This window comes from Metopolophium dirhodum, chromosome 5 (assembly GCF_019925205.1).
Source record: "Metopolophium dirhodum isolate CAU chromosome 5, ASM1992520v1, whole genome shotgun sequence".
Lineage (NCBI taxonomy): Eukaryota > Metazoa > Arthropoda > Insecta > Hemiptera > Aphididae > Metopolophium > Metopolophium dirhodum.
In genome coordinates this window covers 4,785,286-4,811,183 of record NC_083564.1, presented here as the reverse complement: position 1 = coordinate 4,811,183, position 25,898 = coordinate 4,785,286, and the positions used below count along the sequence as shown (strand labels likewise).

At 32.6% G+C, this 25,898-nt stretch overlaps 1 protein-coding gene across 1 annotated transcript; it reads left to right on the top strand.

Moving 5' to 3' along the window:
• Window positions 1-255: 255 nt before the first annotated feature.
• Window positions 256-5,667, top strand: LOC132945484 (sorting nexin-2-like). Its single transcript, XM_061015244.1, has 10 exons — window positions 256-679; window positions 766-903; window positions 1,778-2,162; window positions 2,238-2,396; window positions 2,461-2,582; window positions 2,656-2,862; window positions 3,130-3,222; window positions 3,335-3,478; window positions 3,559-3,711; window positions 4,797-5,667. Exons 1-10 carry the CDS (start codon window positions 593-595, stop codon window positions 4,845-4,847), a joined length of 1,539 nt encoding a protein of 512 aa, XP_060871227.1. The 5' UTR covers window positions 256-592; the 3' UTR covers window positions 4,848-5,667.
• The last annotated feature ends 20,231 nt before the right edge of the window (window positions 5,668-25,898 follow it).

Here is a 25,898-nt window from a genome sequence, read left to right as displayed (position 1 = left end):
ATATTATCTCCTCTACATCGTGAGATGAGACGATGAGCGGCGTCGCGGCGACCACAGGATCATTGAGCACGATTTAAGATATACTTATATATATAGATATTTGTATATCTTAAATCGTGTCATAGAGTTATAAAAATATTTTTATATATCTGTGGCAGCGACCAGTGCAGCCAACTCATGGCCGACTGTGCGCGTTATCTTTACGCCGATGTCCGTTATCACCGCAGAATGAACACGGGCGTTTTGCAGACGTGATAGGTATTCATATTATTATTACTATTTAGTATTTCGTATTTGTCGTATAAACTTTAAATCGTATAGATCACTGTCCAGATTAACAATCAAATACAACGAACAAGTTACAAGTGTTACAAATACCTTACGAATTAACAAGACAAGTTTGTCTGTGCTTAAATATTATACGCACAACTCATCCATATTTTGTTTCGGATCGAGGTCGCGTTTTCATTTGCTCGCTTATTTTTTATCTGTTTTCCCCCTTCGGTTTTTGTGTTTCGAAGTGACGTGACAAACGAAAACCAGCCATCGCGTAACGTTTCGGCACTGGAATTTTTCCTTCAGTTTTTAGATTATGACTGACGAAAAATTACCGCCTATGATGGCCACAGACGATCCAGTTGATGACGAGGACGACGATATTTTCAGTTCGACAATAGACGTGAGTTGCTGTGACGTTCGTGGGGACGTTTTAGGGAGAAGGAAAATCGCTTTAAACTTAACTTTTATTCTGTGTTTGATTATTAGGATCTTAGCAGTCTGCGCAACGAAGAGCTTTTCGCATCGTTAGTGGCAGTTCCTCCGCCATTGACCAACATTAGTTTGAAAGAAGGATCATCCACACTGCTTGAATCAGATGTACCGCTAAACAATGATCACAAAGAGGTGGGTTTTGGCAAGAGTTATTGGGTACAAGGAATTGTAATTTAGTCTAGTAAAATAAATATTAATATAGGTAGGTACAGTAAATATAGCGGGATTCACATAGGGGACAACCCTAATCAATTAAATAGAACTGTCCCAATTTAAGCAAAGATTTAAAACAGTTTATTTCATAAAAGTATCCAAGTCAAATGTAATTTGTCATCAAAAACAGTCAATTGAAAAGTGGATAGATATTTATATTGTTTCTTTTATACATATTATAATTTTATCTAGTAGTGGTTTCTATATCGTATTATAAATGATATATTCATTTTTAATTTTGTATCAAATTCCAACAATGAGTAATGACAATGTTTTATCTTAATACTGTGATATTTAAATATACTATTTTACTTAATATACTATTTTATCTTTATTGCATGTTTACTATCAACATTTTACATTGATATCAATTGCCACCCATTTATTTGAAAATAATTATCAGTTATAATACCTTACATTATACAACAAACAGTAAATTTCCTTTGTTATGTTTATGTATATCAGAATTATTATCATCGTTTACATATGCTAGCCTTTTGAACCTAACTTCTAATTTTTCCATCTAAAATTTTATTTTTTATTTTTTGCTTGCATTAACACTTAGATCATAAAATATCATTGTAACTATAAGGCACTTGAATAATAAATTAAAAAATTAAATGTTTTAGTATAATATGAATCATAATTTGATTAATTTTTATTGGTTTATTACTTATTAAAATATATGAACTACCTACTAGTGTTTGACACAAATATATTTATTAAATAATGTTTCAAAATGATTAGGTAATTATTTAGCTATTAATTATAATTATTATTGTTATTGTTAAAGGTGCAACAGATGACTAGTAAAAATGTAATTTCTAATGGATTTGAAGAAGAAATCAATTTAAAAGAAAACGATACTCCTGCAACTTCTGAAGAAATTAATCAAGTGGAAGATATACCAAATGTGTCTACTAACGATATGAACTTTGAAAATATTGAAAACGGTTTTATAAAAATATCTATTTCTGAAACTACTAAGGTTGGAGAAGGCATGAGCTCCTACGTTGCATATAGAATTGTTACCCGTACAAATATGACTATGTTTAAAACAAATAATATGGCAGTGCTTAGAAGGTTCAGTGATTTCTTAGGGCTACATAATAAGCTAACTGAAAAATATTTAAGAAATGGGCGTCTCATACCCCCTGCTCCTCAAAAAAATATGTTAGGTATAACCAGCATAAACTAATTGTGTATGTATGAAGAAAGATAAAATTAATCTAAGATTTTCAAATTGTATAAAGGTTCGACTAGAATTAAAATATCTGGAAACCAATCTGATCAAGCAACGTCAGCAGAATTCATAGAAAAAAGACGATTAGCCTTAGAAAGGTTTTTAAAAAGGATTGCTCTACATCCAATTCTACGTAATGATAAAAGCTTTTGTGATTTTCTGGAACAAGGTATTTTTTATATTCTAATTGTGATTGATGTTATAATAATTTGTCATAAATAAAACTTATTTAGATTGTGAACTTCCAAAGGCTACTAGTACATCTGCATTAAGTGGTGCTGGTGTCATGAGACTTTTCAATAAAGTTGGAGAAACTGTTAACAAAATCACTTATAAAATGGATGAAAATGAACCAGTAACTATAGTCCTATTCATTCTATTTTTTTTTTTTTTTTGTTATTTCATAATTAATGATAATTTGTTTTTAGTGGTTTGAAGAAAAAGAAGTACAAATAGAAAATTTGGATTTGCAACTTCGGAATTTACATGGAGCTGTTGAAACATTAGTGATTAATCGTAAGGAATTAGCACATTCAAGTGGATCTTTTGCTAAATCTGCAGCAGTATTGAGTAACTGTGAAGAACATACTGGATTGTCACGTGCATTATCACAACTTGCCGATGTATTTGAAAAGGTTAAATATTAACTCATACTATTTTATGATTTATCATCATACAATTATTTTATATCAGTTTAATTATTTAATAATATTAACACAATAATACCTAATAATATTATTACAATATATAATTAATTTACCATTCTAGTTACTAACAAATTTTCCATCAACTAAAAGTTTTTGATTAACTATTAATAATGAAAATATGTCACACTCATAACTAAATCATACATAATAATTGTTTTATACTTTTTTTTTAAATTGTATTATTGTACATTTTAGGTTGAATCTGTAAGAACTGAACAAGCCAATACAGATTTCTCTATTTTTTGTGAACTGTTAAAGGATTACATAGGCCTTATTGGAGCTGTAAAAGTATGTCATAATTTATTTAATTCTCCATAATACCACACATTAAATAAAATGTATTTATTCAATCTGTGATAAATCTATTATTATTAAAATTATTTGCATCAAATATTTCTAGAATGTATTTCATGAACGAGTTAAAGTCTATCAAAACATGCAACATGCACAAATGATTTTAACAAAAAAGCGAGAACAAAAAACCAAGCTAGAACTTACTGGACGTTTAGACAAAGTAGGCTTTGTTACAAATGAAGTATCCGAGGTAAATTCTATAATAAAAAATAATAAATGTAATTTTAAATGATCAAGCAATAATAATAATTATTATTGTTTTGTTTCTAGTGGGAAGCAAAATTATCCAGGTGTCAAGATGAATTTGATCAAATTTCTAAAACCATTAAAGTGGAATTTGAACAGTTTGAGATAAACCGAATCAAAGAGTTTAAGACAGTTATATCATCATATCTTGAAGAAATGATAAACCATCAAACTCTGGTAACATTGTCATTTTAAATATTTTTAAAGTAATCACTGTAATATAATACACATTTAGTGCAAAAAAAGTGTTAAATAAAAAATTAATACTTTTTGGTAGGATTTTTTTAAGTTTAAAAATTTTTTAGTTGATTATATTAATACTTTAATAGATAAATGCCAAATAAATACTATTCACTCATCGCTATTATACAAAACCTATGAATTTTAAATTTAGAGTAGTGGTTCCTCGAATGCTGTAGATGTGTGATAAGAAATGAGTTTTTAGATGTGCCACGCAGCAATTTGTTTTGACAAACAGAAAAATATTTTTGTAGGTTATTAATTAATATATTATATGGTTGCCATTGGTTACAAAAAATAAAACAGTTTTTTTATTGGGTATAATTTTTAATATTTTATGATCTATAAAAACCTGATATAAATATGGTTGGCAGGAATTTATTTGGGGAACAAAAATGATTTTTCTAACAGTTGGTTTATATGTTACCATGTACTTTGGAAAATTGACTCTTACTCAATTAAAAACCTATCTTATTTATATCTTGCATATCATAAATTAAACCCATTCATTTTTATATATGCTGTGATTTTTAAACGTACCCCATACATTTAATATTGCATGAAATACACATAGATACATTTGGCTGTTTGTCTGTCTGTTTTTCTGGGAAAAATTTGAAATGGATAACCCAATATTGACAAGCTTTTCACAGTTGTATTATCTAGTAAATAAAATATTTATTATGATTAGAAATAATTTTACTCCTGTATTTTATATTTCTTCAATACAACTCAATTTATGTTAAAAATCTGTGTAGTTTACATTAAAGTATTTAACAAAGGGTAAATCTATGGGCATTTAATTTGTTAATACCGTGCAGGATCAGCTATTAATTTAATAGATGTTATCCTCTATATATTATATAATTTATATGATTTTATCAAAAATCTAGTTTTTATGTTTTAAATCTTAAGTAGTTCAAATGTAATTATTGAAACTCCTTTTTACTGTGCACAAATGGTATTATAACTGAAATATATACTGAATATAATTTTATTTAAATTAATTAATTTTTCCTTAGATTATTAAACATTGGCAAGCGTTTATTCCTGAAGCTAAAGCTATAGCCTGACCCAATTCTAATGCCCAATGTGATTTGGCTTCTAGCAAACGTAAAGAACCTGTTCACATTTTAGAATTTGCTGGAAATATATTGGAAGCATATACAGAGTCATAAATTCAACATTCTTTACTCTAATTTGTTTATTTATTTAATTGTTTATCAAAATGTTTAGAGTTCATTATTTATCCCAAAATAATCATGTATTTCTCCAGTAATATTATTATTATTTATTAAACATTCTATTCTATTAATTTATCTTTATTTTTATATTATCAATACATAAATACATATATATGTACATAAATATACACATAACATGTATATTTATATTAAAATAATTATTGATGTTTACCTATTTGCTATTAATTATTGTAAAACCAATTGTCTTTATTGTATTGTTGTTATTGGTACATTTCACAATCTTGTGTAATCACCTATTATAAATTACGGAAACAAATAAGTTGATACTAGTTATAAATTATTTATTGTTAAAATTATTATATATATTATATATACATTTACCAATTAAATCAGTCATCTATAAGTTTTGGAACTACTAGTATTTTATTTTTTTTTTTTCTACATTCGGCTATCTGTAAATTGTTTTCAACTTGATCAGCAACTATTTTATTTTTATGTATGTACCGTTGGTAGATCTCAAAACAAAATGTTCTAAAGCAACTACCTAAAGTAGAAAAATTATATTTTACTATCAACATGACAACGCCAACATCATATTATCTACTTAAATTAATTTATTGATATAATATACTTTTTGTTCTTAATATTATGATTAATATAAGTTTATAGTCATATGCTAAGTAAAACATTGAGACCTTGAATTAATGATAGGGCATTAAAGGAGTTGTAAATTATAAATATTTAATTTCACTGATTAAAAAAACATCCTTAAAATTACTTGAATAATCCAAAAGTAATTCATTATATATTATATTTATTAAAATATTTGGAAATGTATTCTGTATTATTCAGACAATATTAGGTAATAGCCAAAAAAAAAATATAATATTATTAAATAGTAAACTTTAAAAGAAAATGAGGGGGAATACGTCCGCATCAAAAAATATATGGGGGAGGGGATCATGTTCATTACCGTTGAGTGTATCTTGTCATTTATAGGTCACTGAATTGATGTGTTAAATTTGAATTAAATTATTATTCATTATAAACAAAAAATGGTATTAATTTATCCATCGTTTGAGTATTCAATTTTGTCAACATTTGTATATGATGGAAATGGATACCAAGCAGAGACGGTCTGAATGATATCTTGAATGATATACTATAGTATAATATTAATCATTATAATATAATATACGTATTTGTAATTAAATATTAATAATGAGGTAATTATAGATACCTATACAAATTAACGTTTAAAAAATATTTGTTCAACCTTTTTTATGTGGTTGTGAGTAATATTGTGGTCGGGGGATTTTTATTCCGCAATTCGTCAACGCACAACCATTTTATGTTAAACCGTGCTTTCGATGCATGGTTTTGATGGGCCGTCCCGAAACCATACTACATAGTATCTATAGCCGTGGGCTGAATTTATTTTTACCAACAAATAATCGTATACAAATATATATTATAATATCAGTAGCTTCAGTAATATCACTATCAGTACCTCCACAAAATGTTTATCTTTTGAGTATTGCACATTAAAATATGCCATCAGACATTGCAATCGAGTGGTAATGCGCATACGACAAGATTTTTTCCGTAAATTTATTTTTAGTTTGCCCCGGCTATTAAGTAAATAATACTTTAGTTTTGACTCCCTGAAGTACCAATTAGATCATAGGCGTGTTTACGGGAGGGGCCGGGTGAGCACTGCCCCCCCCCGGCAGACTGTGCCTCAAAAAAAAAAAAATGCCAGGATAAGAAAAAAGTCGTGCGGTGTGTACTCTGCAGTGCCTATAGATTTTGATTAATTGTAATTTTTTTAGTTACGCATTTATTAACTAGTGATTATATTATCATATTATAATATTATGTTCATCATATTATAGTTTTATCAGTTGATATTATCCAATTACCGGTTATAATTTCAAAAATGTTTTTAGATATTTTACGACTTGTTAAAATAATTTAAATTTTGTCAGATACTCAAAATATAATATATTACCTACTGCAGATTAGTTAATAGTTTTACAATTTGTATGTTGTTTACCTTGTATAATGGATGGGAAAAAAGTATTTTTATTGTTTTGACAGTGGTTATACTTTTTGATCATAATTAAAAAATACTCCTATCATTGTGAATTTTGTAACATAAAAAATGAATGTTTTTTCATTTCTAAAAAATAAAATAGGTTTCACAATTTAAAAATTTGTTGTGACCCCTCGGCCACTAAAGTTTGAACACGCATATGAATTAGATCCAATTTGCTACAATATAGAGACATTAGAAACCAGTGGCGTGGCAAACTTCATTAACTTATGAGGCACAATAATTTATATTAGTAATTATAAATACTTATATATAAATAATTACTTATTTACGTAAATGGTATCTGAGAATGGTTGGCTCACTGTCTTAGTGTGTACTTAATAAATTATTTACTATATATTTGAAATGCTCCTAGTCTCCAGGATACCCTTAAAGCTGAGGCACGTGCCTCAAATAATAGTCCTTCGTCACGCCACTGTTAGAAACCATCATCCATCGAAACGTTTTGATTTATTCTAGTCTTCTAGTTTCTACTATACAAAAAGCGTCTTCTGATATAAAAAACACATCATTGCAATAAATGTGCAGTTAAATCAATAGGTACGCTACAATGTCGCTGTGCTCGGAATCTAAAATACGGAAAAAGTCAACGAATCCCAAAATATTAAACGATAACTAAATAGGTACCCATCACAAAACGCATATTACGTATTTTTCATTCACACTTTAGCTGGTGAGTGCTCAAACACATAAAAAACACGTCGGTTAATTGGAAAAAAAAACCATGGGGGGGAACATATCTCCCCCCCCTGCCCCCGAAAACGCCAGCATGTGGTATGGATATATACCGTGTTATACAATATATATATTATACATATATTAATTATTATAATATATGTCTGCGATATCGATTCCTCCAAATCATGTTACACCTACGTATAATGTATGTGTTTGTAAAGGGGGAAATATGAAAATCGGTAAAGACGACGACGCCGCCGCCGCCGCCGCCGCCGCCTTACGTTCTCGCCACACAGCGATCGTGCCGGCGCGGCGGTTGGACCGTGTCTGGGCGCCAGGACGTTTCGGCGCCAGTTAAAGCGGCGCCTGAGGGGCGCTGTGTGTACGACGCCAAACACAATTATTATACATATTCGCTTGCGCACGGTGTATACTCGTCGGCGACGGCGGCGCGGCGGTTTCAATAATTATTATTATTGTATATTACGCTCGCACAAATACCTCCTCCCGACAATTTCATCTGGTTCGTCGTCGTATCGTTTTCCGATAATGCTCGCCGTCGTACGAACGAACGAACGAAATAATATAATAACAATATAATGTACATACTTATTGGCCACGAAATCTATAATATTCTATAGTTACACTATATTATTAATTATTATTTCTTATTAAGACACATAAGTGTACTGTATACGAGTCACGAGTGAAGTAAAAAAATCGTTCTTTAAGCGTATTTATTAAGATATGGCGACCAGTGGTGAAACCGAAATGGACCTAAAATATTAAATAACCCATAAGCAGCTCAAAATTGACCCACGAACGGCATCAACCCACCCACACGCCAACAATTTATAATAAACACAAGTACAACCATTAGCATTACTATTATACTATTTACTATCTATATATCTAAAACTGAAATCAAGCAAAAGAGCAAATCTTTGTTACGGTTTGGCTTCGAAACATCTTATCCAATTGTCTTGCAGTTTTTTTTTAATGAAAGAGGATATCACGGAGCAGGTTTTAGATAAAGTCCGATAGTGTTAGTCAATAATTGGTTATCTATACATATAAAATCCAAATACCACTGATCGCTGTATCTCAACGTACTACTCAACGTACGGACTTGAAATTTGGAATAGAGGTTCTTCTCATATTTTCACCGTGCAATAAGAAAGGATTTTCAAAATGTTGCGTTTTAGTGGAGTAATTAACGATTATAATTATTCACTGCCAATACGTGATAAAATTTCTATCGTAAATCTCAAAATTCCTGTTTGAGCACCTACCGGGGGTGATCACTTCCCTTTTTAAATTAGCCTATGACACTCACAAAGAATGTGGCTTTGTATTGGTGAAAGAATTTTCGAAATCGGTTCAGTAGTTTCGGAGTTTATCCCGAAAATACAAACAAACGCTATCATTTTATACTTTTATAGTATAGATAAAAATGAATATTTGTGTGTAGATTAGACCTCTGGGAAGAAGATAGGCTAATTTAAAAAGTGTTAAATTTATTTTTTTTTTATTCATCGGATTTTAGTACGGTTGCGTTAGGCTTTTGTATTAATTGATCATATTAATCCTCCAAAGGTGGAATTAAGTAAAAATGACAAACTTATTGTACAATTTTGATACTTTAGAGTTAAACCATATACTTACGTACAAACAGCACGGGGTCCGCGATCTACCGCAGGTAGATTGCCTACCTGATAATATACTGCTGCGATTCAGAATTTTTATCCCGGGCAACAGAAAAGTTAAGATACATTTTGAACACCATACACCATACACCGAATATTAAATGACGAATTGAACAAATTTTGAGTCGTATAGAATTGGTACATTTAACGGGCAACGAAGTGCCAGCGGGATCAGCTAGTATTACTATAATAATTATTATTTAGTAATTGTTTTTCACTTTCATATTGGGCACCAACCCACCCACCCACTACTAAATATTTAAAAAATCGAGAAGCAACCGCTTCTCAAAGACCGCGTTCGTTTCACCACTATCGACGACACCGAATTGTTTTAACATAAATGGGTTTTTGGGCTGGGTACAACTTTTTTCCAACCCATTTTTGTAACGCTTTGTGTATTGCAATAGAAACACAAATCCAGGAGTGAACTTGGTGGTAATAGGGTCATAATGCCCCCCCTCCCCCCAGAAAAAAATTATTAATTTTATTAATTTTTCAGTTGGTCAATTTATGATAAACTGAATAACTGTACAGTGCACATAATAGCCAATTGATTTGAAGGGCTGAGGGGGATTATAAATTCCAATGTTAGTAGATACTACCTACTAGACAACCAAACGTAGTTGGAAATTAATTTATTATGTACAAGTATTCCCTACTGAGACAAAATAAAAACTGGAATTTTTACTCAGTTATAGATAAATTTTGTTTCATTTGTAGTAAACTGAAAACGAAGTACCTATTGGATAGGTACTAGATACTTTTACCAAATATTTGTATGATAATTTTCAATACAAGATAAGATTTTCAAAATATTTTGACTCTTTATCGAACTATTTATAGACACTTGACATTTTCATTTATTTTTATTTTTCTATAAATGTCGGTAAACGTTGTTTTGGTGGGTCAAAAAGTTTTAAAATTGAATACGAAATTCCTCATAAATTGTTCATATAGGTACCAATTTGAAAATATTGGAAGTACATCAGTAATTTTTTTTTATAAGCATTTGTTGTTCAAATATCGATAAAATGTATCAAAATCATTCTAATTTAACACATGCTTTATTACAGCAGGGGATCGCCAACCCTTTCCAACAAGTGGGCTAAATTAAAAAAATTAAATACCTGGTGATCGACCACTATTTTTTTACGCAGGTATATAAGTATATTATTTATATTATTACATGCAGCATAATAAATAATAATATTATTTTATTATTTATCCATAGGAAAATGTGTTTTTCTTCGCTAATAAATACTTTACTTCGTATATAAAGCATACAAGTGTGTTTAAGTCTTAAACTTTATGATTGCACACTTGATCCATGGATATTGGTATAATTAATTTTTAATACAATCGCCCAATGTTCCTCTATAGATCGACCATTCGATCACGACCCCTACATTAGAGTGACCCACTTAAATACCTATTGTTGAGAAGACCACCTACCATTTTTGTATACACTTAATCAATATAGTAATGAGTATTTTTTCATAATTATTATAGTATTACAATACTTGAATTTTTTATTTACTTATATAATAAAAAAATTTAAACAGCATTTTATTTAAGAACGCCTCATGAGGCTTATGCAGCAACTATGGTCATTGGCTGATTTGAATTAACATAATATACCATTAACATATGGTACGTTTAGGTACACATAAGCTTAATTTACATTGAAAACATTTACAAATATTACAAACGGTTAATTAAATTAGATTTAATAATAAATGTAATCATGCATTTTGTGTTGTCCGGGCGACGGGCTTCTGACAGAATGTTGGATATTCCAGCTTCTCGTCTCTTCAATTCGAATTTAATTACGATGACTTACCATACACGTGTTTGATCGTGAGGGGTACGCCACAACTGGAACATTTATGGTACGGGGGGGGGAGGTATTCCCTATTAATCAGATACCGGTGGGTTATCGAAGTGTGTCCGCGCTTTTAAATTCTCACTATATTAATGGAAGTTTTTATTTTTCTTGTGATGTCCGGTGGTGAGGGCCATAAATGAATAATTGTGTTTTTAGTTTTATGTAATTTAGTTGATCTATAAATTATTATGTAGGCAATAATGTATATATAATAAATATTTTTATATATAACGACGCATTCAAGAGGTGCATTACATAATTATTACTTTAGATTCTGAGCGATGAATGTACCTATTGGTTTTACAATGATGTGTGTTTTTTTTTTAAATTTTGGTGTCTGTCATCAGTCATCACCGTTTAGGGCAGCAAAACTGCTTCGATTTTCTTCATCAGTATCTTGTTCGATGGGAAAGTAAATCTAGTTGGTGGAGGTCAAAAAGTTTCAAAAGCGCAGGGGAAAACAAAATATAAATTAAGGAAAATCAGGAATTAAAAATGCATAAACATTTAATTCAAGGCTCCTGGTATTTATTATTACAATAGGTAGTAGTTTGAAATTATTAAAAATACATGGGCGCATTTTTTTTTTATAAGCATTTAAAGTTGAAAATTTGTCAAAATGTAATAATTATTTTGTAGTTAAAAATGTATAAAATCAACATTTATAGCTAAGGATTGATAATGTAAAACAAGGTTCCACGTAAATAGGTTATATTATATTAATTACTTTATTCAAAATAATATCATCAAGTATAGATACTTAGTAATATTCAAGGTTGTCTGACCGTCTTCGCTCACTGCTCAGAATCGTTTTTCTTATAGGTACAATATGATAGTATATATTATAATTAAATTCAAATTTAACACGATCCATCACAGTGATCTACTTGTGACCTACTGTGCAGCAGAGCGACACGCACTTAACCACCTTTTTTATTTATAACATAGTCTTTTAGGACAAAAACTATTTTTCTCATTTTTATCGTTCATGGTTACAATAAAATATAGATTTGGATAATGTATCTACAACCGTGGTTACTGGTTAATAGGTAGTCAGTATATGAATGTATATGATATTGTCACCTTATTATAGTTTAAACAAAAATATTAACCGCAATTATTGCATAATTATCGTGTACACCACTGTAACAGATAAAAAAAACTTACAAACGAGAAAAATAGTTGTAGGGGTACACTAAAATATCTGAACATTTCGTTTCAATGTACTCAGCCCCTCTGTGTCTTACGCGTACGTGGAGGGGTAAGCCACTGCCACTTATATTATATAGTTACGATAATATTATAAACATCTCGCCACCCAGCGAACCGTAAACTCGCGGTTTTTATATCATATAAAATATTTCTACACCCGTGATACGTAGGTAATAGGTAAACACAGGGACGATCTCAAAAAAAAATCATAGGGGGGTGTATTCATCAAAATTGCCGACTAGAATTTGAAATTCAAAATTTTTGTTAACTAGGTATTAAGTTATTTTTAGTTACAATACGCTATACATTTATAATTTATTTATTATCTTATGTTTCAATGTATGTTTAAATTAAATTTGAAGTTGAAACTTAGAAATACCTAACTTATTATTTTTAATTTATATCAGAATGAAATAACATCAACAAACATAATATGAAATAGGTAATAATTATAATTCATCACTTATTATTATTGTTGCCAAATCATTATCTACATTATAAGAATCGTCCTCTTCTATCATAACCTATATAAATATAAAATAATCTCAATAATTGTAATTGCATAAAGTGTAGGTACCTAATTATTTACTTATGGTTTTAATCTAATTATTAAAAAAATTCATTCAATTTAATACAAAATATTAGATTCTGAGTGAAACGATATATGATATTTTTAAAATCTATATTGTTTATACCTATCTATATTAATTATTAATCTATATACTTATAATCTATATTTCGTAAATTATATAAGTGATGAACCATATTATGTAGATATATGATATTTTAAGACTTGAAATAAACAGGGTAGGTTTTAAATGAAAAATTACAATTTACAACTCGTGGTACTTTCAAAGCCTTGTACCGGAAAATAACTTGCGAAGTAAGCACAATTATTAAAATACCGAATAAGGTTTACAAAACAGACTGTTGTCAATTACAGTTGTACGGACATCAAACAAACACATTATACGATACAAGATAATCGGTAATCTTCGTCTGTTGAGTTTCTTTAAAACGCGATTATCGCGTATTTTGGATATTCCAAAAAAAATGTATAGGTACATACCCTCACTCGACAACGTATTATAATATAATATTGTAATCACCCGCCTCAACCGTCGCCACATGCTATTAGATCATATTATAATACTATATAGTGTATGATCTAAAGGCCGTATACCCATTACCCGCATTGCTTAAATGCGATGACGGATGAAAGAAATGACGGTTTATCGATTTTCTACTGTATATTATATGCATGATATAACATTATTAGGTATATTATCGTTATATGTATGCGTGTTATGTTATGAGCCGTTCATTAGGTTTTTTATCTTGTGCCGACTGCCGATTCTCGCAGTTTCGATGTGCTTTTGCGAATCCGCTCCATAACCCATTACGAAAATATTGAGTTAAAACAATATTAACATTTAAACAATTTATTTAATTTTCCTTTCCTCGTCTTAAAAAAATTGGTTTAATTCAGGTGAAAATAAATTCCATTTTGCCGACTGAAAATCAAATATTGCCGAGTGGGGGGTGTAACACCCCCCCCCCCCCTCATGTCCCACCTTTGGTTCGTCCCTGGCGTACCTATACGATGTAAGAAAAAATCAAACTCGATCAGAACACAAATCACAAAATATTTTATACCTATAGGCTATAGGTATCTATAGTTATGTTTCACGTTTGTTAGCCGTCACTCCAAAGCTATCGTCCACCAGCACATTTATTATATTATTAAATATTAGGTAGGTACTATAATATTATATTCACTAAATTCACAATTTTATTATATTGTCGTGTCTAGCGCATGCGCACTTCTGCTTGCCGCAATACGTCGGATTAATATTACATAACTGCGCGGCGACCACGGCATCACTTTTACACACGCACGCATTAAATATATTAAATATTCGACATAATATTATAATCGGTCACAGACAATCACTCGCGCGTCGCATTACGTTTATCGTGATTCGTGGTACCTATCTATACCTAAGTATACCCAATACTCATATATAATATGAGTTATATTAAATACAGAGTTAAGCACCGTAGCTGACAACTGTACTGCGTGGAAGTAATCTCGAATATAATATCATAGTATTATTATAAACCACATAATTAAGTAAAATTGTCTTAATTGTTGTGGTGTCATTTTTGTAGTTGTACACGTGTCACGTATGTTTATATGTTATACAAAATTAACAAAAAGCAAAATTCCTTAAAAAAAACATTTTCAAATTTAAATTACTTTTTTATTTTATTATTTTAATTTTAGAGATATTCTAAAAAATTTTTTGTTTTTTTAACTTCAGTATGGCTATGTAAATACAAATACAAATTTGTAACATTGTGATCGTATAATATTTATTATTATAAATGCCTGTATGTGTACATAGGTAGGTGAATCATAAGGCCATAAAGGGCAGTAATAACATTACAAGTTTGAGCTCGGGTTGCAAATTTACCATGGTGTATATAATACATACGGGTCGACGTTCGGTGTTCAGGCCGTCTAGATCGGACGAAAGAAGAAAGATAGTAGAAATATTTGAAGTTACGCGACGGTTTGTTCGATATTTATTCGATCATGTATTCGACCAAATGTAAATGTATATATATATATTATATTCTTTTACACAGTTACGACCAAGGCAGTAGGTACAGGCGCCACGGGACAACGTATATACACAGGTACCCCTATAAGATTATTTGACGTTTGTATATTGTATTGGGGTTGTAAATTCCGTTGAAATTATTAGTTATGTACAATATATATCTGGCATTCTGCATATACGAGTAGGTATGTTATGTATTATTCTACCATGGAAGGAAGATTATCGAATACTTGAATGGACCGCCGACAGCGGGGTGTATGGTGGCCACGTGTTTTCGCCTATAAAGGGTAGTTTTTAAACGAAACACCTTCTCCCTCCTGTTCTATTTACGAGAAAACGTTCTATAATACGCGGGCACACTGCACTTGTTTCTGTATACAATATTATAATGATGGGATTTGATTTGACAATATATTTTTTTTACGATAGCTGTATTGTAATATATTGTAGGTACATAAGTAGTAAGTACATTGTACAATACGTATCTAATGTGACATTTTATATGGAAGGAACAATGTTTGCCACATCAGAACTATTAGTATACGTTTGCCGAATAACGAACGAATGCACGTTTCAAACTAAAACAAGTGAGAAAAAACGATTGTATAGGATTTGGGGGGAAAGGACAAGAGATTGTTATTTGTCCTTGACTTGAACTGCATTTATCAATATCAAGATCTATATAGGTAATATAATATAGCGCATGATAAAGTTATACTATATATCAGTGCAGTATAATATATTACCTACCTATATAGTTTTTAGTCGAAATATTATTAGAACGTAGGTATGCCGAGATATTTAATTGTTGAACAATGAACAGCTCATAATAATATATACTGCAGCAGTGCGGCATATATTATTATTATGTATACATTTTTTCTGGTGCGTCCCTAGGCCAATTTTTCGGGCATAAACGATAAACTAAATGTTTAACCTCAGTCCTTGCATATAATTTTAAATTTATTGATTATTATAATATATATTATTTTTTTTTCATTAATTATAATTACCCACGACAACTTAGGCTATTGGGTGGTTTTTTAACTGTGGGGGAAGGTACTGTAGGTTTTATAATCACGTGTGTTTTAGTTTGGCAGAAATTTTGAAGTGGGCACCCGTAGGTATTTGCCATGTCCGGGTGGGACATCCAGAAACCATGTGCCGCCCGTGGCCAAAGTTCGAACCGGCGACGGTGCGCTTCGCAACCGACGCCTTAGTCCATTTGGCCACTTCGTCCCCCAATAAATGTCTATTTTTATATAACTATATATACGTCGTTTACCCACATCCACATGGGTCCGTCTAACCAAGACCAACTTATAGTTTATTTAATAACAACTCAAAAATACTTATTACTTGTTTTAAAACTATAATATATCGAAAAAGCCAGGGGCTGATAACTCTATAATTAATGAACTAGGATCCCTTATAAGTTTGATATTCTGATGCCAAGGGCATTGTAATGAGAAAAAACAGAGTGCCCAATTCATAAGTGGCGCACTCTAGTTTTGATCATTACCAGTGCACTATCGACCGCCGCCTAGAAACATGGATCCACTGACGGAACGCAACCGCCGCCCATAACTACAGATAGCGCCGGCCGACGCACGGTAATCCGAACGCGCGCCGCCCGCGGGAAAAACTGAGATTTCCTTATGAAAATCACAAACTACAAGTATAAAAAGTACATATTCATAATCAGCGCATTTCAAACTATAATATGGATCTTCTCGAACACTTCAAATCTGTAGCTGCATCACAAAACACAGAAAAGTGTCACACGATATTCCAATCGAGACCGGCAAGCATTGTACTACATAAATACAGGCCGCCGACCGCCGTATAATCATCATTCTCCCCGCTGAGAAAAAGCGAATAGTGAGCCGGACGGTATTTTAATACCGCCACGAACGGACATTCTACAGTTTGTCCCGGCATATACCCTCCACCACCACCGCAGTGAGTCGCGAGGTATATCTTGTCGATACGCGTCCACCGTTACTGAGCGCCGCCGTCCGAGCCGAGTCAGCCAGTTCCATCCGACCAACGTACGATCACCAACGGAACAGATTGTAGAAGTTCCAACACCGTCCGCCGTTTTTTCATCAGCATACTGCCATCCGAGCCAAGTCACTGCTGAAGCCGCCCAGCTGTTCACGCCGGTAATAAGTATATTACCGTGCTACTGATCCCGTCATTGATGAATACCCGACCAAAAACCGTGAGTTTTATGTTCACACTTTCCCCCCATGTTTTATGTGATCCTTTATTAAACTATTTTATCTGTACACTCATAAGAGTATAATTAATTAATTCAAAAGAAATACTGTACAACAAATTATTAAAATTGTGTCTGTATGAAAAATAATAAGTTTTTGAGAATAAACGCAAAATTAATTCAACCAAAAACATCCTGCGTTTAAATTTTCATTACATTTGGCGACCAACTGCAGTGCTCGAGTAAGAAAATAATTCTACATCGACCCACGAGATTAAGAAAACTACATCGATTTGCATAGAAGAAAAACTACATCGTGAACATGGCTCCAAAGAAAAACGTCACAGAAGAAGCGTTTAACGCGTTCAAGGAAGAAGTTGAACGAAACAGCCAATATTTGGTAAATCAATTATTACAAAAAATTGAAAACCTCAAAGATGACTACGTCAGGAAGATAGAAGATATTGAAGAAAATTGGTCAAGGAAATTAAGTGAACTTGAACAAAAATATGAACGTCAGGAACAACAACCATCACCACCACCAGCGCATAACTGTGTAACAAATAATAATAATCTACATCACACAGATATTGCACGACCTACATTTTTCGGAAATGGACGGGACATGCACCCGCGAGATTTCTTAAATCGACTTGAAGAATATTTCGCCATTAAACAAACGTATGTGGGAGAAAAAATTATTGTCGTGGGAGACTGTTTAAAATCGAACGCGTATAGTTGGTTTTCCACGGTGCGATTTCAATTATGTAACTACGAAGATTTCAAGAGAGCATTTATCGATGAGTACTGGTCCAGGGAAATTCAAATTCAAGTCTGGAGCCAATGCTTAAAAGTAAATCAGGTAACAGCAAATTACCGAGAACATTTTGCGACCTGGGCCACAAAATTACGACACCTAGAGGTACCAAGACTGTCGGAACCAGAAATCGTAAAACACATTGCCAAACATTATACTGGCTATTTAAGAGCGATACTTGTATCATTACCCGAGAGAACAATAATAGCTGCCATGAAGATTCTGGGAGAAGAAGAAAACACTAAAGAAAAACCAGAACAACCAGCGACTGACAGAGGTAATAATAACCAACAAAAAAGCAATAATTGGAACAACCAACGAAATAATGGTTGGAACAATATACCACAGCGAAACAATCGGTGGAACAATAACCAACCATATAGACCAAATGACAACAGTAAACGTGGAGAAGCACAACAAAATAGCACACCACAAACTGAACAAATAAATCAAGTATCAATAAATACAGATCAACAGGCAGGACCAAGTAATAGTGAAAAACACGCAATAAACTCACTAAGTACTACAAATGCAGCAATAAGTCCATACTTGAAGTGCGAGATTGAAGGAGAAGAAATATTATTACTTGTAGACACTGGAGCTACAGTAAGCGTACTTACCAAGGAGGTGATTGATGTAATCACGCAGAAAAATCACAGAATCCAACAACTGCCAGTCACGGGAATACAAATAAGCAATGCCGTAGGGAAAAAAGTATGCAAAGTGTCTAAACAAATATTTTGTGAGTGCAAAATAGATAACGTTTATCTACAGACTAATTTTATTCAAGTCGAAGGCCTCAACGAACAAGGAATAATTGGAGCTGACATATTGGACAAATATTCGGCACAAATAAAATTCAACAAACAAACTGTACAATTCAGCGTCAACGATGTACCAGTCACCGTACCATTTGCCAACCGAGAACCAAAGATAAGCAAAGAACATCTTCTCAACATAGAAATCAACGAAAATTCAGATGAAGACCAGATAACACTAACTGATCAAGAAAGTCAAACGTTTGCGTCATTAATAAACAAATATGAGCACATCTTTTCTGAACAACCCGGGAAAATCACTGAATTTCAATGTCAGATACGTGTCAAACCAGGGGACCCAATTTATCAGCGACCATATCCAATACCAATGTCAAGGATACCTAAGGTTGACGCCGAAATACAAAGGATGCTAGACTTACAAATAATCGAAAAATCAAAGTCACCATGGTCATCACCGATCGTGTGCATCGAGAAGAAAAATGGAGATATTCGACTGTGCTTAGATGCCAGGAAAATAAATACTGTCATTATACCAGATCGAGAGTGTCCAACCAACATGGACGACACCCTCATAAAATTTCAGGGAATGAAATACCTGAGTTCAATTGATCTAACTGCAGGTTATTGGCAGTGCCCATTAAAAGCAGAGTGTCGGGAGATTACTGCGTTCTTACACAAAGGCCGTAATTACCAATTTAAAGTATTACCATTCGGATTAATTAATTCAGTTGCAGAATTCCAAAAGATCCTAGACCAAGTGTTAGGACCAGAAATTCTACAATTCGCTGCAATTTATGTCGACGACATCCACATCACGTCCACCAGCTTCAAAGAGCATATGCACCACCTGGAGCAAATATTTCAAAAACTCTCCCAACACAACATAACCATCAACTGGAAGAAGTCGCAGTTCTTGAAGAACCAAGTTGTTTTTTTAGGTCACATCATTAGTGAAAAAGGAATATCCATGGACCCAGACAAAATACAAACAATCAAAAACTTCCAACCTCCTAAGACCAGAAAGCAGGTACAAGCTTTCATAGGATTTATCAACTTTTATCGCAAATTCATCAGGGACCTGTCGCAAGACACAGGGCACCTCAGCAAACTTACCAAAAAAGACATCAAGTGGAGATGGGGAGCCACCCAGCAACAAGCCTTCGAAAACATAAAACAAAAGTTCCTCGAGGACATAATAATTCAATTCCCCGATTTCAATAGAGAATTTCATCTCAACACCGATGCATCAACTACACATCTGGGAGCCGAACTCTATCAAATTAACGAAGAGGGGCAGCACCAGACACTGAGTTTTGCCAGCCGGACTCTAAAACCAGCTGAACGAAATTATAACACAACTGAGTTAGAATTACTCGCAATAGTATTTGCGTGTAAAAAGTTCAGGAATTATTTGCTTGGAAACAAAACTAAAGTACTGACAGACCACCACGCACTTACATTCCTACATACTTGTAAGCTACTCAATTCTAGACTGATCAGGTGGGCAACTTTTCTTCAGGAATTCCAACTAGAAATATCACACATTCCGGGGAAAGAAAACATAGGGGCCGACACCTTAACCCGGTATCCGCAATCACCAACCGACGATACAACAACTAGCACAAGAACAATCGTGATAAACAAGCTAGCACTGTTAGATTACAGCAGGGAATTAAGAGAACATTTCAAGAACCTAGAGGTGCTACAGCAAGAAGATGAGCATATCAAGAAGTTAAAACAGCGGATGACACAACGGACAGATCACAATCTAATAATACATCAAAACGTGTTATTCCGTCAAGCACACACCGGAGAATATCAAATCGTGGTACCGGAAGCCATAGTGAAACCTCTGGTAGAGGAAACGCACCGAATCTATGGACATTGTGGAACATACAAAACATATAAACTGTTGCAGCAAAATCATCAGTTCAAGAGCATGTACCATACGGTCAAACGAATAGTTAAAATATGTGACTTGTGCCAGAAGGCAAAAATTAATAATATTATTGCTAGGGGACCGACTTTGAGCCTCCTACCAAAAGGACCACACCAGATGGTATCCGCCGACCTGATGGGACCTTTGCCTAGGGGACAAGGAGGATGCAAATATATCTTGGCAATACTAGATATTTTTTCAAAATACATCAAGTTATACCCGTTGAAGAGAGCCACTACAGACACCATTATCAAACGTATTGTAAGTGACTACATACCTACCGTTGGAATATTTCAGAAGATACTGACAGACAATGGGACACAATTCACCAGTGCCAAATGGGAGAAGATTATGGATGAATTGAAAATTAAAATCATTCACACCACTGCCTACCATCCAGAAAGCAATCCGGTAGAAAGAGCCAACCGTGAGATTGGACGCCTACTCCGAACTTACTGTCACAAGCAGCACACAAACTGGTTGAAATGGTTAGATAACATTGAACATTGGATTAATCACACAACTCATACCACCACTGGCTACACACCAAATTATATAATGTTTGGAGAAAAGACCAAACTATCACTGACTAAATTAGTAGCGTTTCCTAAATATGATGGGACGGAAAAACCGCCTGACATAGTGCAAATAGTTATGAAACGTACTAAAGAAAAATCGGAGCTCAGAAACGCCTTCAAGGATAAGGAGAAGAAATTTCCCCAATACAAGGTTGGAGACAAAGTTCTGATCAAGGAACACCGTCTGTCATCAGCGGAAGATAGGGAAACACACAAATTGTTTTTGATCTATCATGGGCCTTATGAAGTGCAAGAAGTGCACAGCAACAATACGGTAACCATCCAGAATAGTGGAAATTATCGCACATTTAACTTTAAAAATATTAAGAAATATTATGAAGATAAACCAACACCAGGTGTATCTCATACAGACGAATAAAAAAAAAAAAAAAAAAAATGTAAATAAAAATGTAACCAATAACTTCTCACAACATCAAAATTTCAAGTTTTTATTTTATTTTTTATCCTCAATTTTCGGAAATCTACATCTCTAAAAAAGAAAAATCAGAAAAAATATAAAATAAAAAAGGGGACTATGTAATGAGAAAAAACAGAGTGCCCAATTCATAAGTGGCGCACTCTAGTTTTGATCATTACCAGTGCACTATCGACCGCCGCCTAGAAACATGGATCCACTGACGGAACGCAACCGCCGCCCATAACTACAGATAGCGCCGGCCGACGCACGGTAATCCGAACGCGCGCCGCCCGCGGGAAAAACTGAGATTTCCTTATGAAAATCACAAACTACAAGTATAAAAAGTACATATTCATAATCAGCGCATTTCAAACTATAATATGGATCTTCTCGAACACTTCAAATCTGTAGCTGCATCACAAAACACAGAAAAGTGTCACACGATATTCCAATCGAGACCGGCAAGCATTGTACTACATAAATACAGGCCGCCGACCGCCGTATAATCATCATTCTCCCCGCTGAGAAAAAGCGAATAGTGAGCCGGACGGTATTTTAATACCGCCACGAACGGACACTAATTGCTTTATCTACAAACAGCACTTGCCCCCAAACTGAATGAGCCGGACGGTATTTTAATACCGCCACGAACGGACATTCTACAGTTTGTCCCGGCATAAACCCTCCACCACCACCGCAGTGAGTCGCGAGGTATATCTTGTCGATACGCGTCCACCGTTACTGAGCGCCGCCGTCCGAGCCGAGTCAGCCAGTTCCATCCGACCAACGTACGATCACCAACGGAACAGATTGTAGAAGTTCCAACACCGTCCGCCGTTTTTTCATCAGCATACTGCCATCCGAGCCAAGTCACTGCTGAAGCCGCCCAGCTGTTCACGCCGGTAATAAGTATATTACCGTGCTACTGATCCCGTCATTGATGAATACCCGACCAAAAACCGTGAGTTTTATGTTCACACTTTCCCCCCATGTTTTATGTGATCCTTTATTAAACTATTTTATCTGTACACTCATAAGAGTATAATTAATTAATTCAAAAGAAATACTGTACAACAAATTATTAAAATTGTGTCTGTATGAAAAATAATAAGTTTTTGAGAATAAACGCAAAATTAATTCAACCAAAAACATCCTGCGTTTAAATTTTCATTACAGCATATAATATTTTACACTTTTGCAGTACCTAAATATCACACAATTTAAAATTGTATTTTACACGCGGTTACGTCCAACATTATACGTTCACAAATCACAGAACACATAAAGCATTTTTATACATTTTTCTGAAATTTCTGGGAAGGCTGCAACCCTGCATCATCCTCTGGCTATACCACTGAGACAATATGTCAAAACGAAGTTATTGTGAGTCCACATGAGGTACCTATTGAAATAAATCGTCGCCACATGATGAATAATAGTAGTGTATGGTGCGTGTCCGTTCCGAGTAATAATTCCAACAACCGCTTAGGTTATATTTAAAATAATATGGTTTGAGGCAAGAGCATAATAATATTATAATACGAGATGAATATCTGGGCCTAAAATTGTGTGCAGTAGCACACACTATGTGCAGTAGCTTATATTAAATGTGCAGTAGCAAATTTAAAAGTGTGCAGTACTTATTTTCGGATTTTATACATTTTTATTTGATTAATATTCAATTGTATTCGTTTAAAATCCTTAACACTAAAAATAATACCGACTACACTATATTCTAAATGGCTTATAATATAATAAGTATACTAGGTAACCCATTAACCCAAGCCATTTCGTTTTTAATTTAAAATGTTTAGTCATATATATAGGTATCAAGGACTTATATAGAAGATTGTCTTAGATTTTATTTATTATAACTACCTAATTATTAATAAATAGAAAAAACAATTGTGCAATGAAGTTATATGTGGCATGTGCACAGTGGCGTGCCCAGGAATTTTAAGTGGGGGAGACAACATTTTTTTTTAAATAAACAAAAAAAAGCGGTTAAGTGGAAGTCGCTCTGCTGTACAGTAGGCTACAAGTGGGTGACTGTAAATTTAAATTCAATGATATACATCATGTGTGCAAAAAACGGTTCTGAGCAGAGACGGTTTGACAGCCCAGGATATTGTATATTATATTTATATTGTTATTATTAATATATATACATTTTTAATTACTAAATCATTTTATAATTATTGTTTTTACGATGGTTTTTATTTATTTTTTTATCCTGGATACAAATTTTCATATAATATCATTGAATTCAAGTTTAATACAATCCATTAAACATTGACTCACTTGTAACCTACTCTACAGCAGAGTGACATCCACTTACCCACAATATAAATTTTAAGTTTGATAAATTTTGTCAAAATCAAAACTTTAAATATTTATAAAAAAAATTGCGCATAGGTATGTATTTTTAATATTTTTCAACTGCTATTGTAAAAATATATTAGGAGCCGTGTGTTATATTTTCACGCTTTTTGACCAAACAAATAAAAATGTATTGTTATAATATAATATAAATTATACAAAAAAAAAAGAAAATACAATATAAGAAAATGTTAAAATTTGAATGTCAAACGCTCATAATATTTTTTTTTTTTTATTATTTTTAATCTAGAAACTATACAATCTGTACATAAAAAAAAAGTACAATAAGCATAAGTGATGGTTATTTTTAAATTATAATTTATGATCTTGAATATCTTGAAGGGAGAACCAACCAGTGAAGGCACTTCGGCGTGAATTTACAATTTATTTATGATTTTTGATTTCGCTCAAAATCTAAAATTGAAAACTGACTATGTTCGTAAACAGCTCAAAAAGAGTCAAATTATTTTATAAATTTTATCGTATATAGAAAATGCTAATATAAACATTCAGTGAAATTTTCAAGTATCTACAGTCATACGTTTTTTAATTACAACAAAATAAGAAAATCGTTACACGAGAAATCGAGTGAATATCAAATGTTGTAAAAATATGAATTTCAAACGCTCATAATAATTTAATTTGACTTTCCGGTAAACATTTTTTGATAAAGGTAGACAAACTTATGAGGAATCTTGTATTAAATTATCAAATCTTAGATAGTTATAGATTTAAAAATAAAATTTCTTATGAATTTCTAACTCAAAATAATTTGCACATTTTCATGGTTTTTTCGTAATTGGTCAAAATTCTTAAGTATTTTTAATATTTTTCAACTGCTATTGTAAGAGCATCGTATTAAATTATCAACGAATAAAATTAATAATTTATAAATATTAATGACTCTAAACAGCTGTAATAACTATAATAAGTGGTTTTCTGTTGGTCAGCAAAAAAGACGATGGGGGGGGGGGATATAACCCTAACTTCCCCCTGGGCATGCCACTGCATGTGCACTACCAGGTCTATTATGTTCATTATTTTAAAATATTTTTGTTTGGAATTAGGTGTGCAGAACAAAGTATCTTAATTTTAGGCCCTGATATTGAATATTATACGTTTAGGCCTTTTGGGCGTAATATAAGTATATTAGCATTACCCAGAAGACACGACGAGGTTGGCTCAAATATATTCCAATAATAAGTTTGTACTTTTTAGCATACCACTATATTATTGCAATAAACGTAATACTTATACTCATATATGAGTTGAGATAATAGGTGATAATATTTTATTTTTATTTTTATGTGGTTAATTTATTTTGTTATCCCAAAAAGTTGTCAAATTGGTACTTACTTTGGTTTTATCCACGGACTAAGATAGTAGTATCTATAGTGGTTTTATCCGAAGTACTGTTCTATGGTAAAGTGGAATTCCCCAAAAGTACCGGGCGGTAAAATGGAAATCCCCAAAAAACTGAGCTCAGATATCACGGGTATTCTCTAAACAAACAGACACTAAAATCTATACTACGGTCCTCATATAACATAAACTTTTGGTTACA

Excerpts from the sequence above, each read along its gene's own strand:
- LOC132945484 (XM_061015244.1), top strand. The coding sequence starts at position 593 with ATGACTGACGAAAAATTACCGCCTATGATGGCCACAGACGATCCAGTT. Across the intron at positions 904-1,777 it reads TAAACAATGATCACAAAGAG|GTGCAACAGATGACTAGTAA; the intron begins GTGGGTTTTGGC and ends TTATTGTTAAAG. Across the intron at positions 2,397-2,460 it reads TTGTGATTTTCTGGAACAAG|ATTGTGAACTTCCAAAGGCT; the intron begins GTATTTTTTATA and ends AAACTTATTTAG.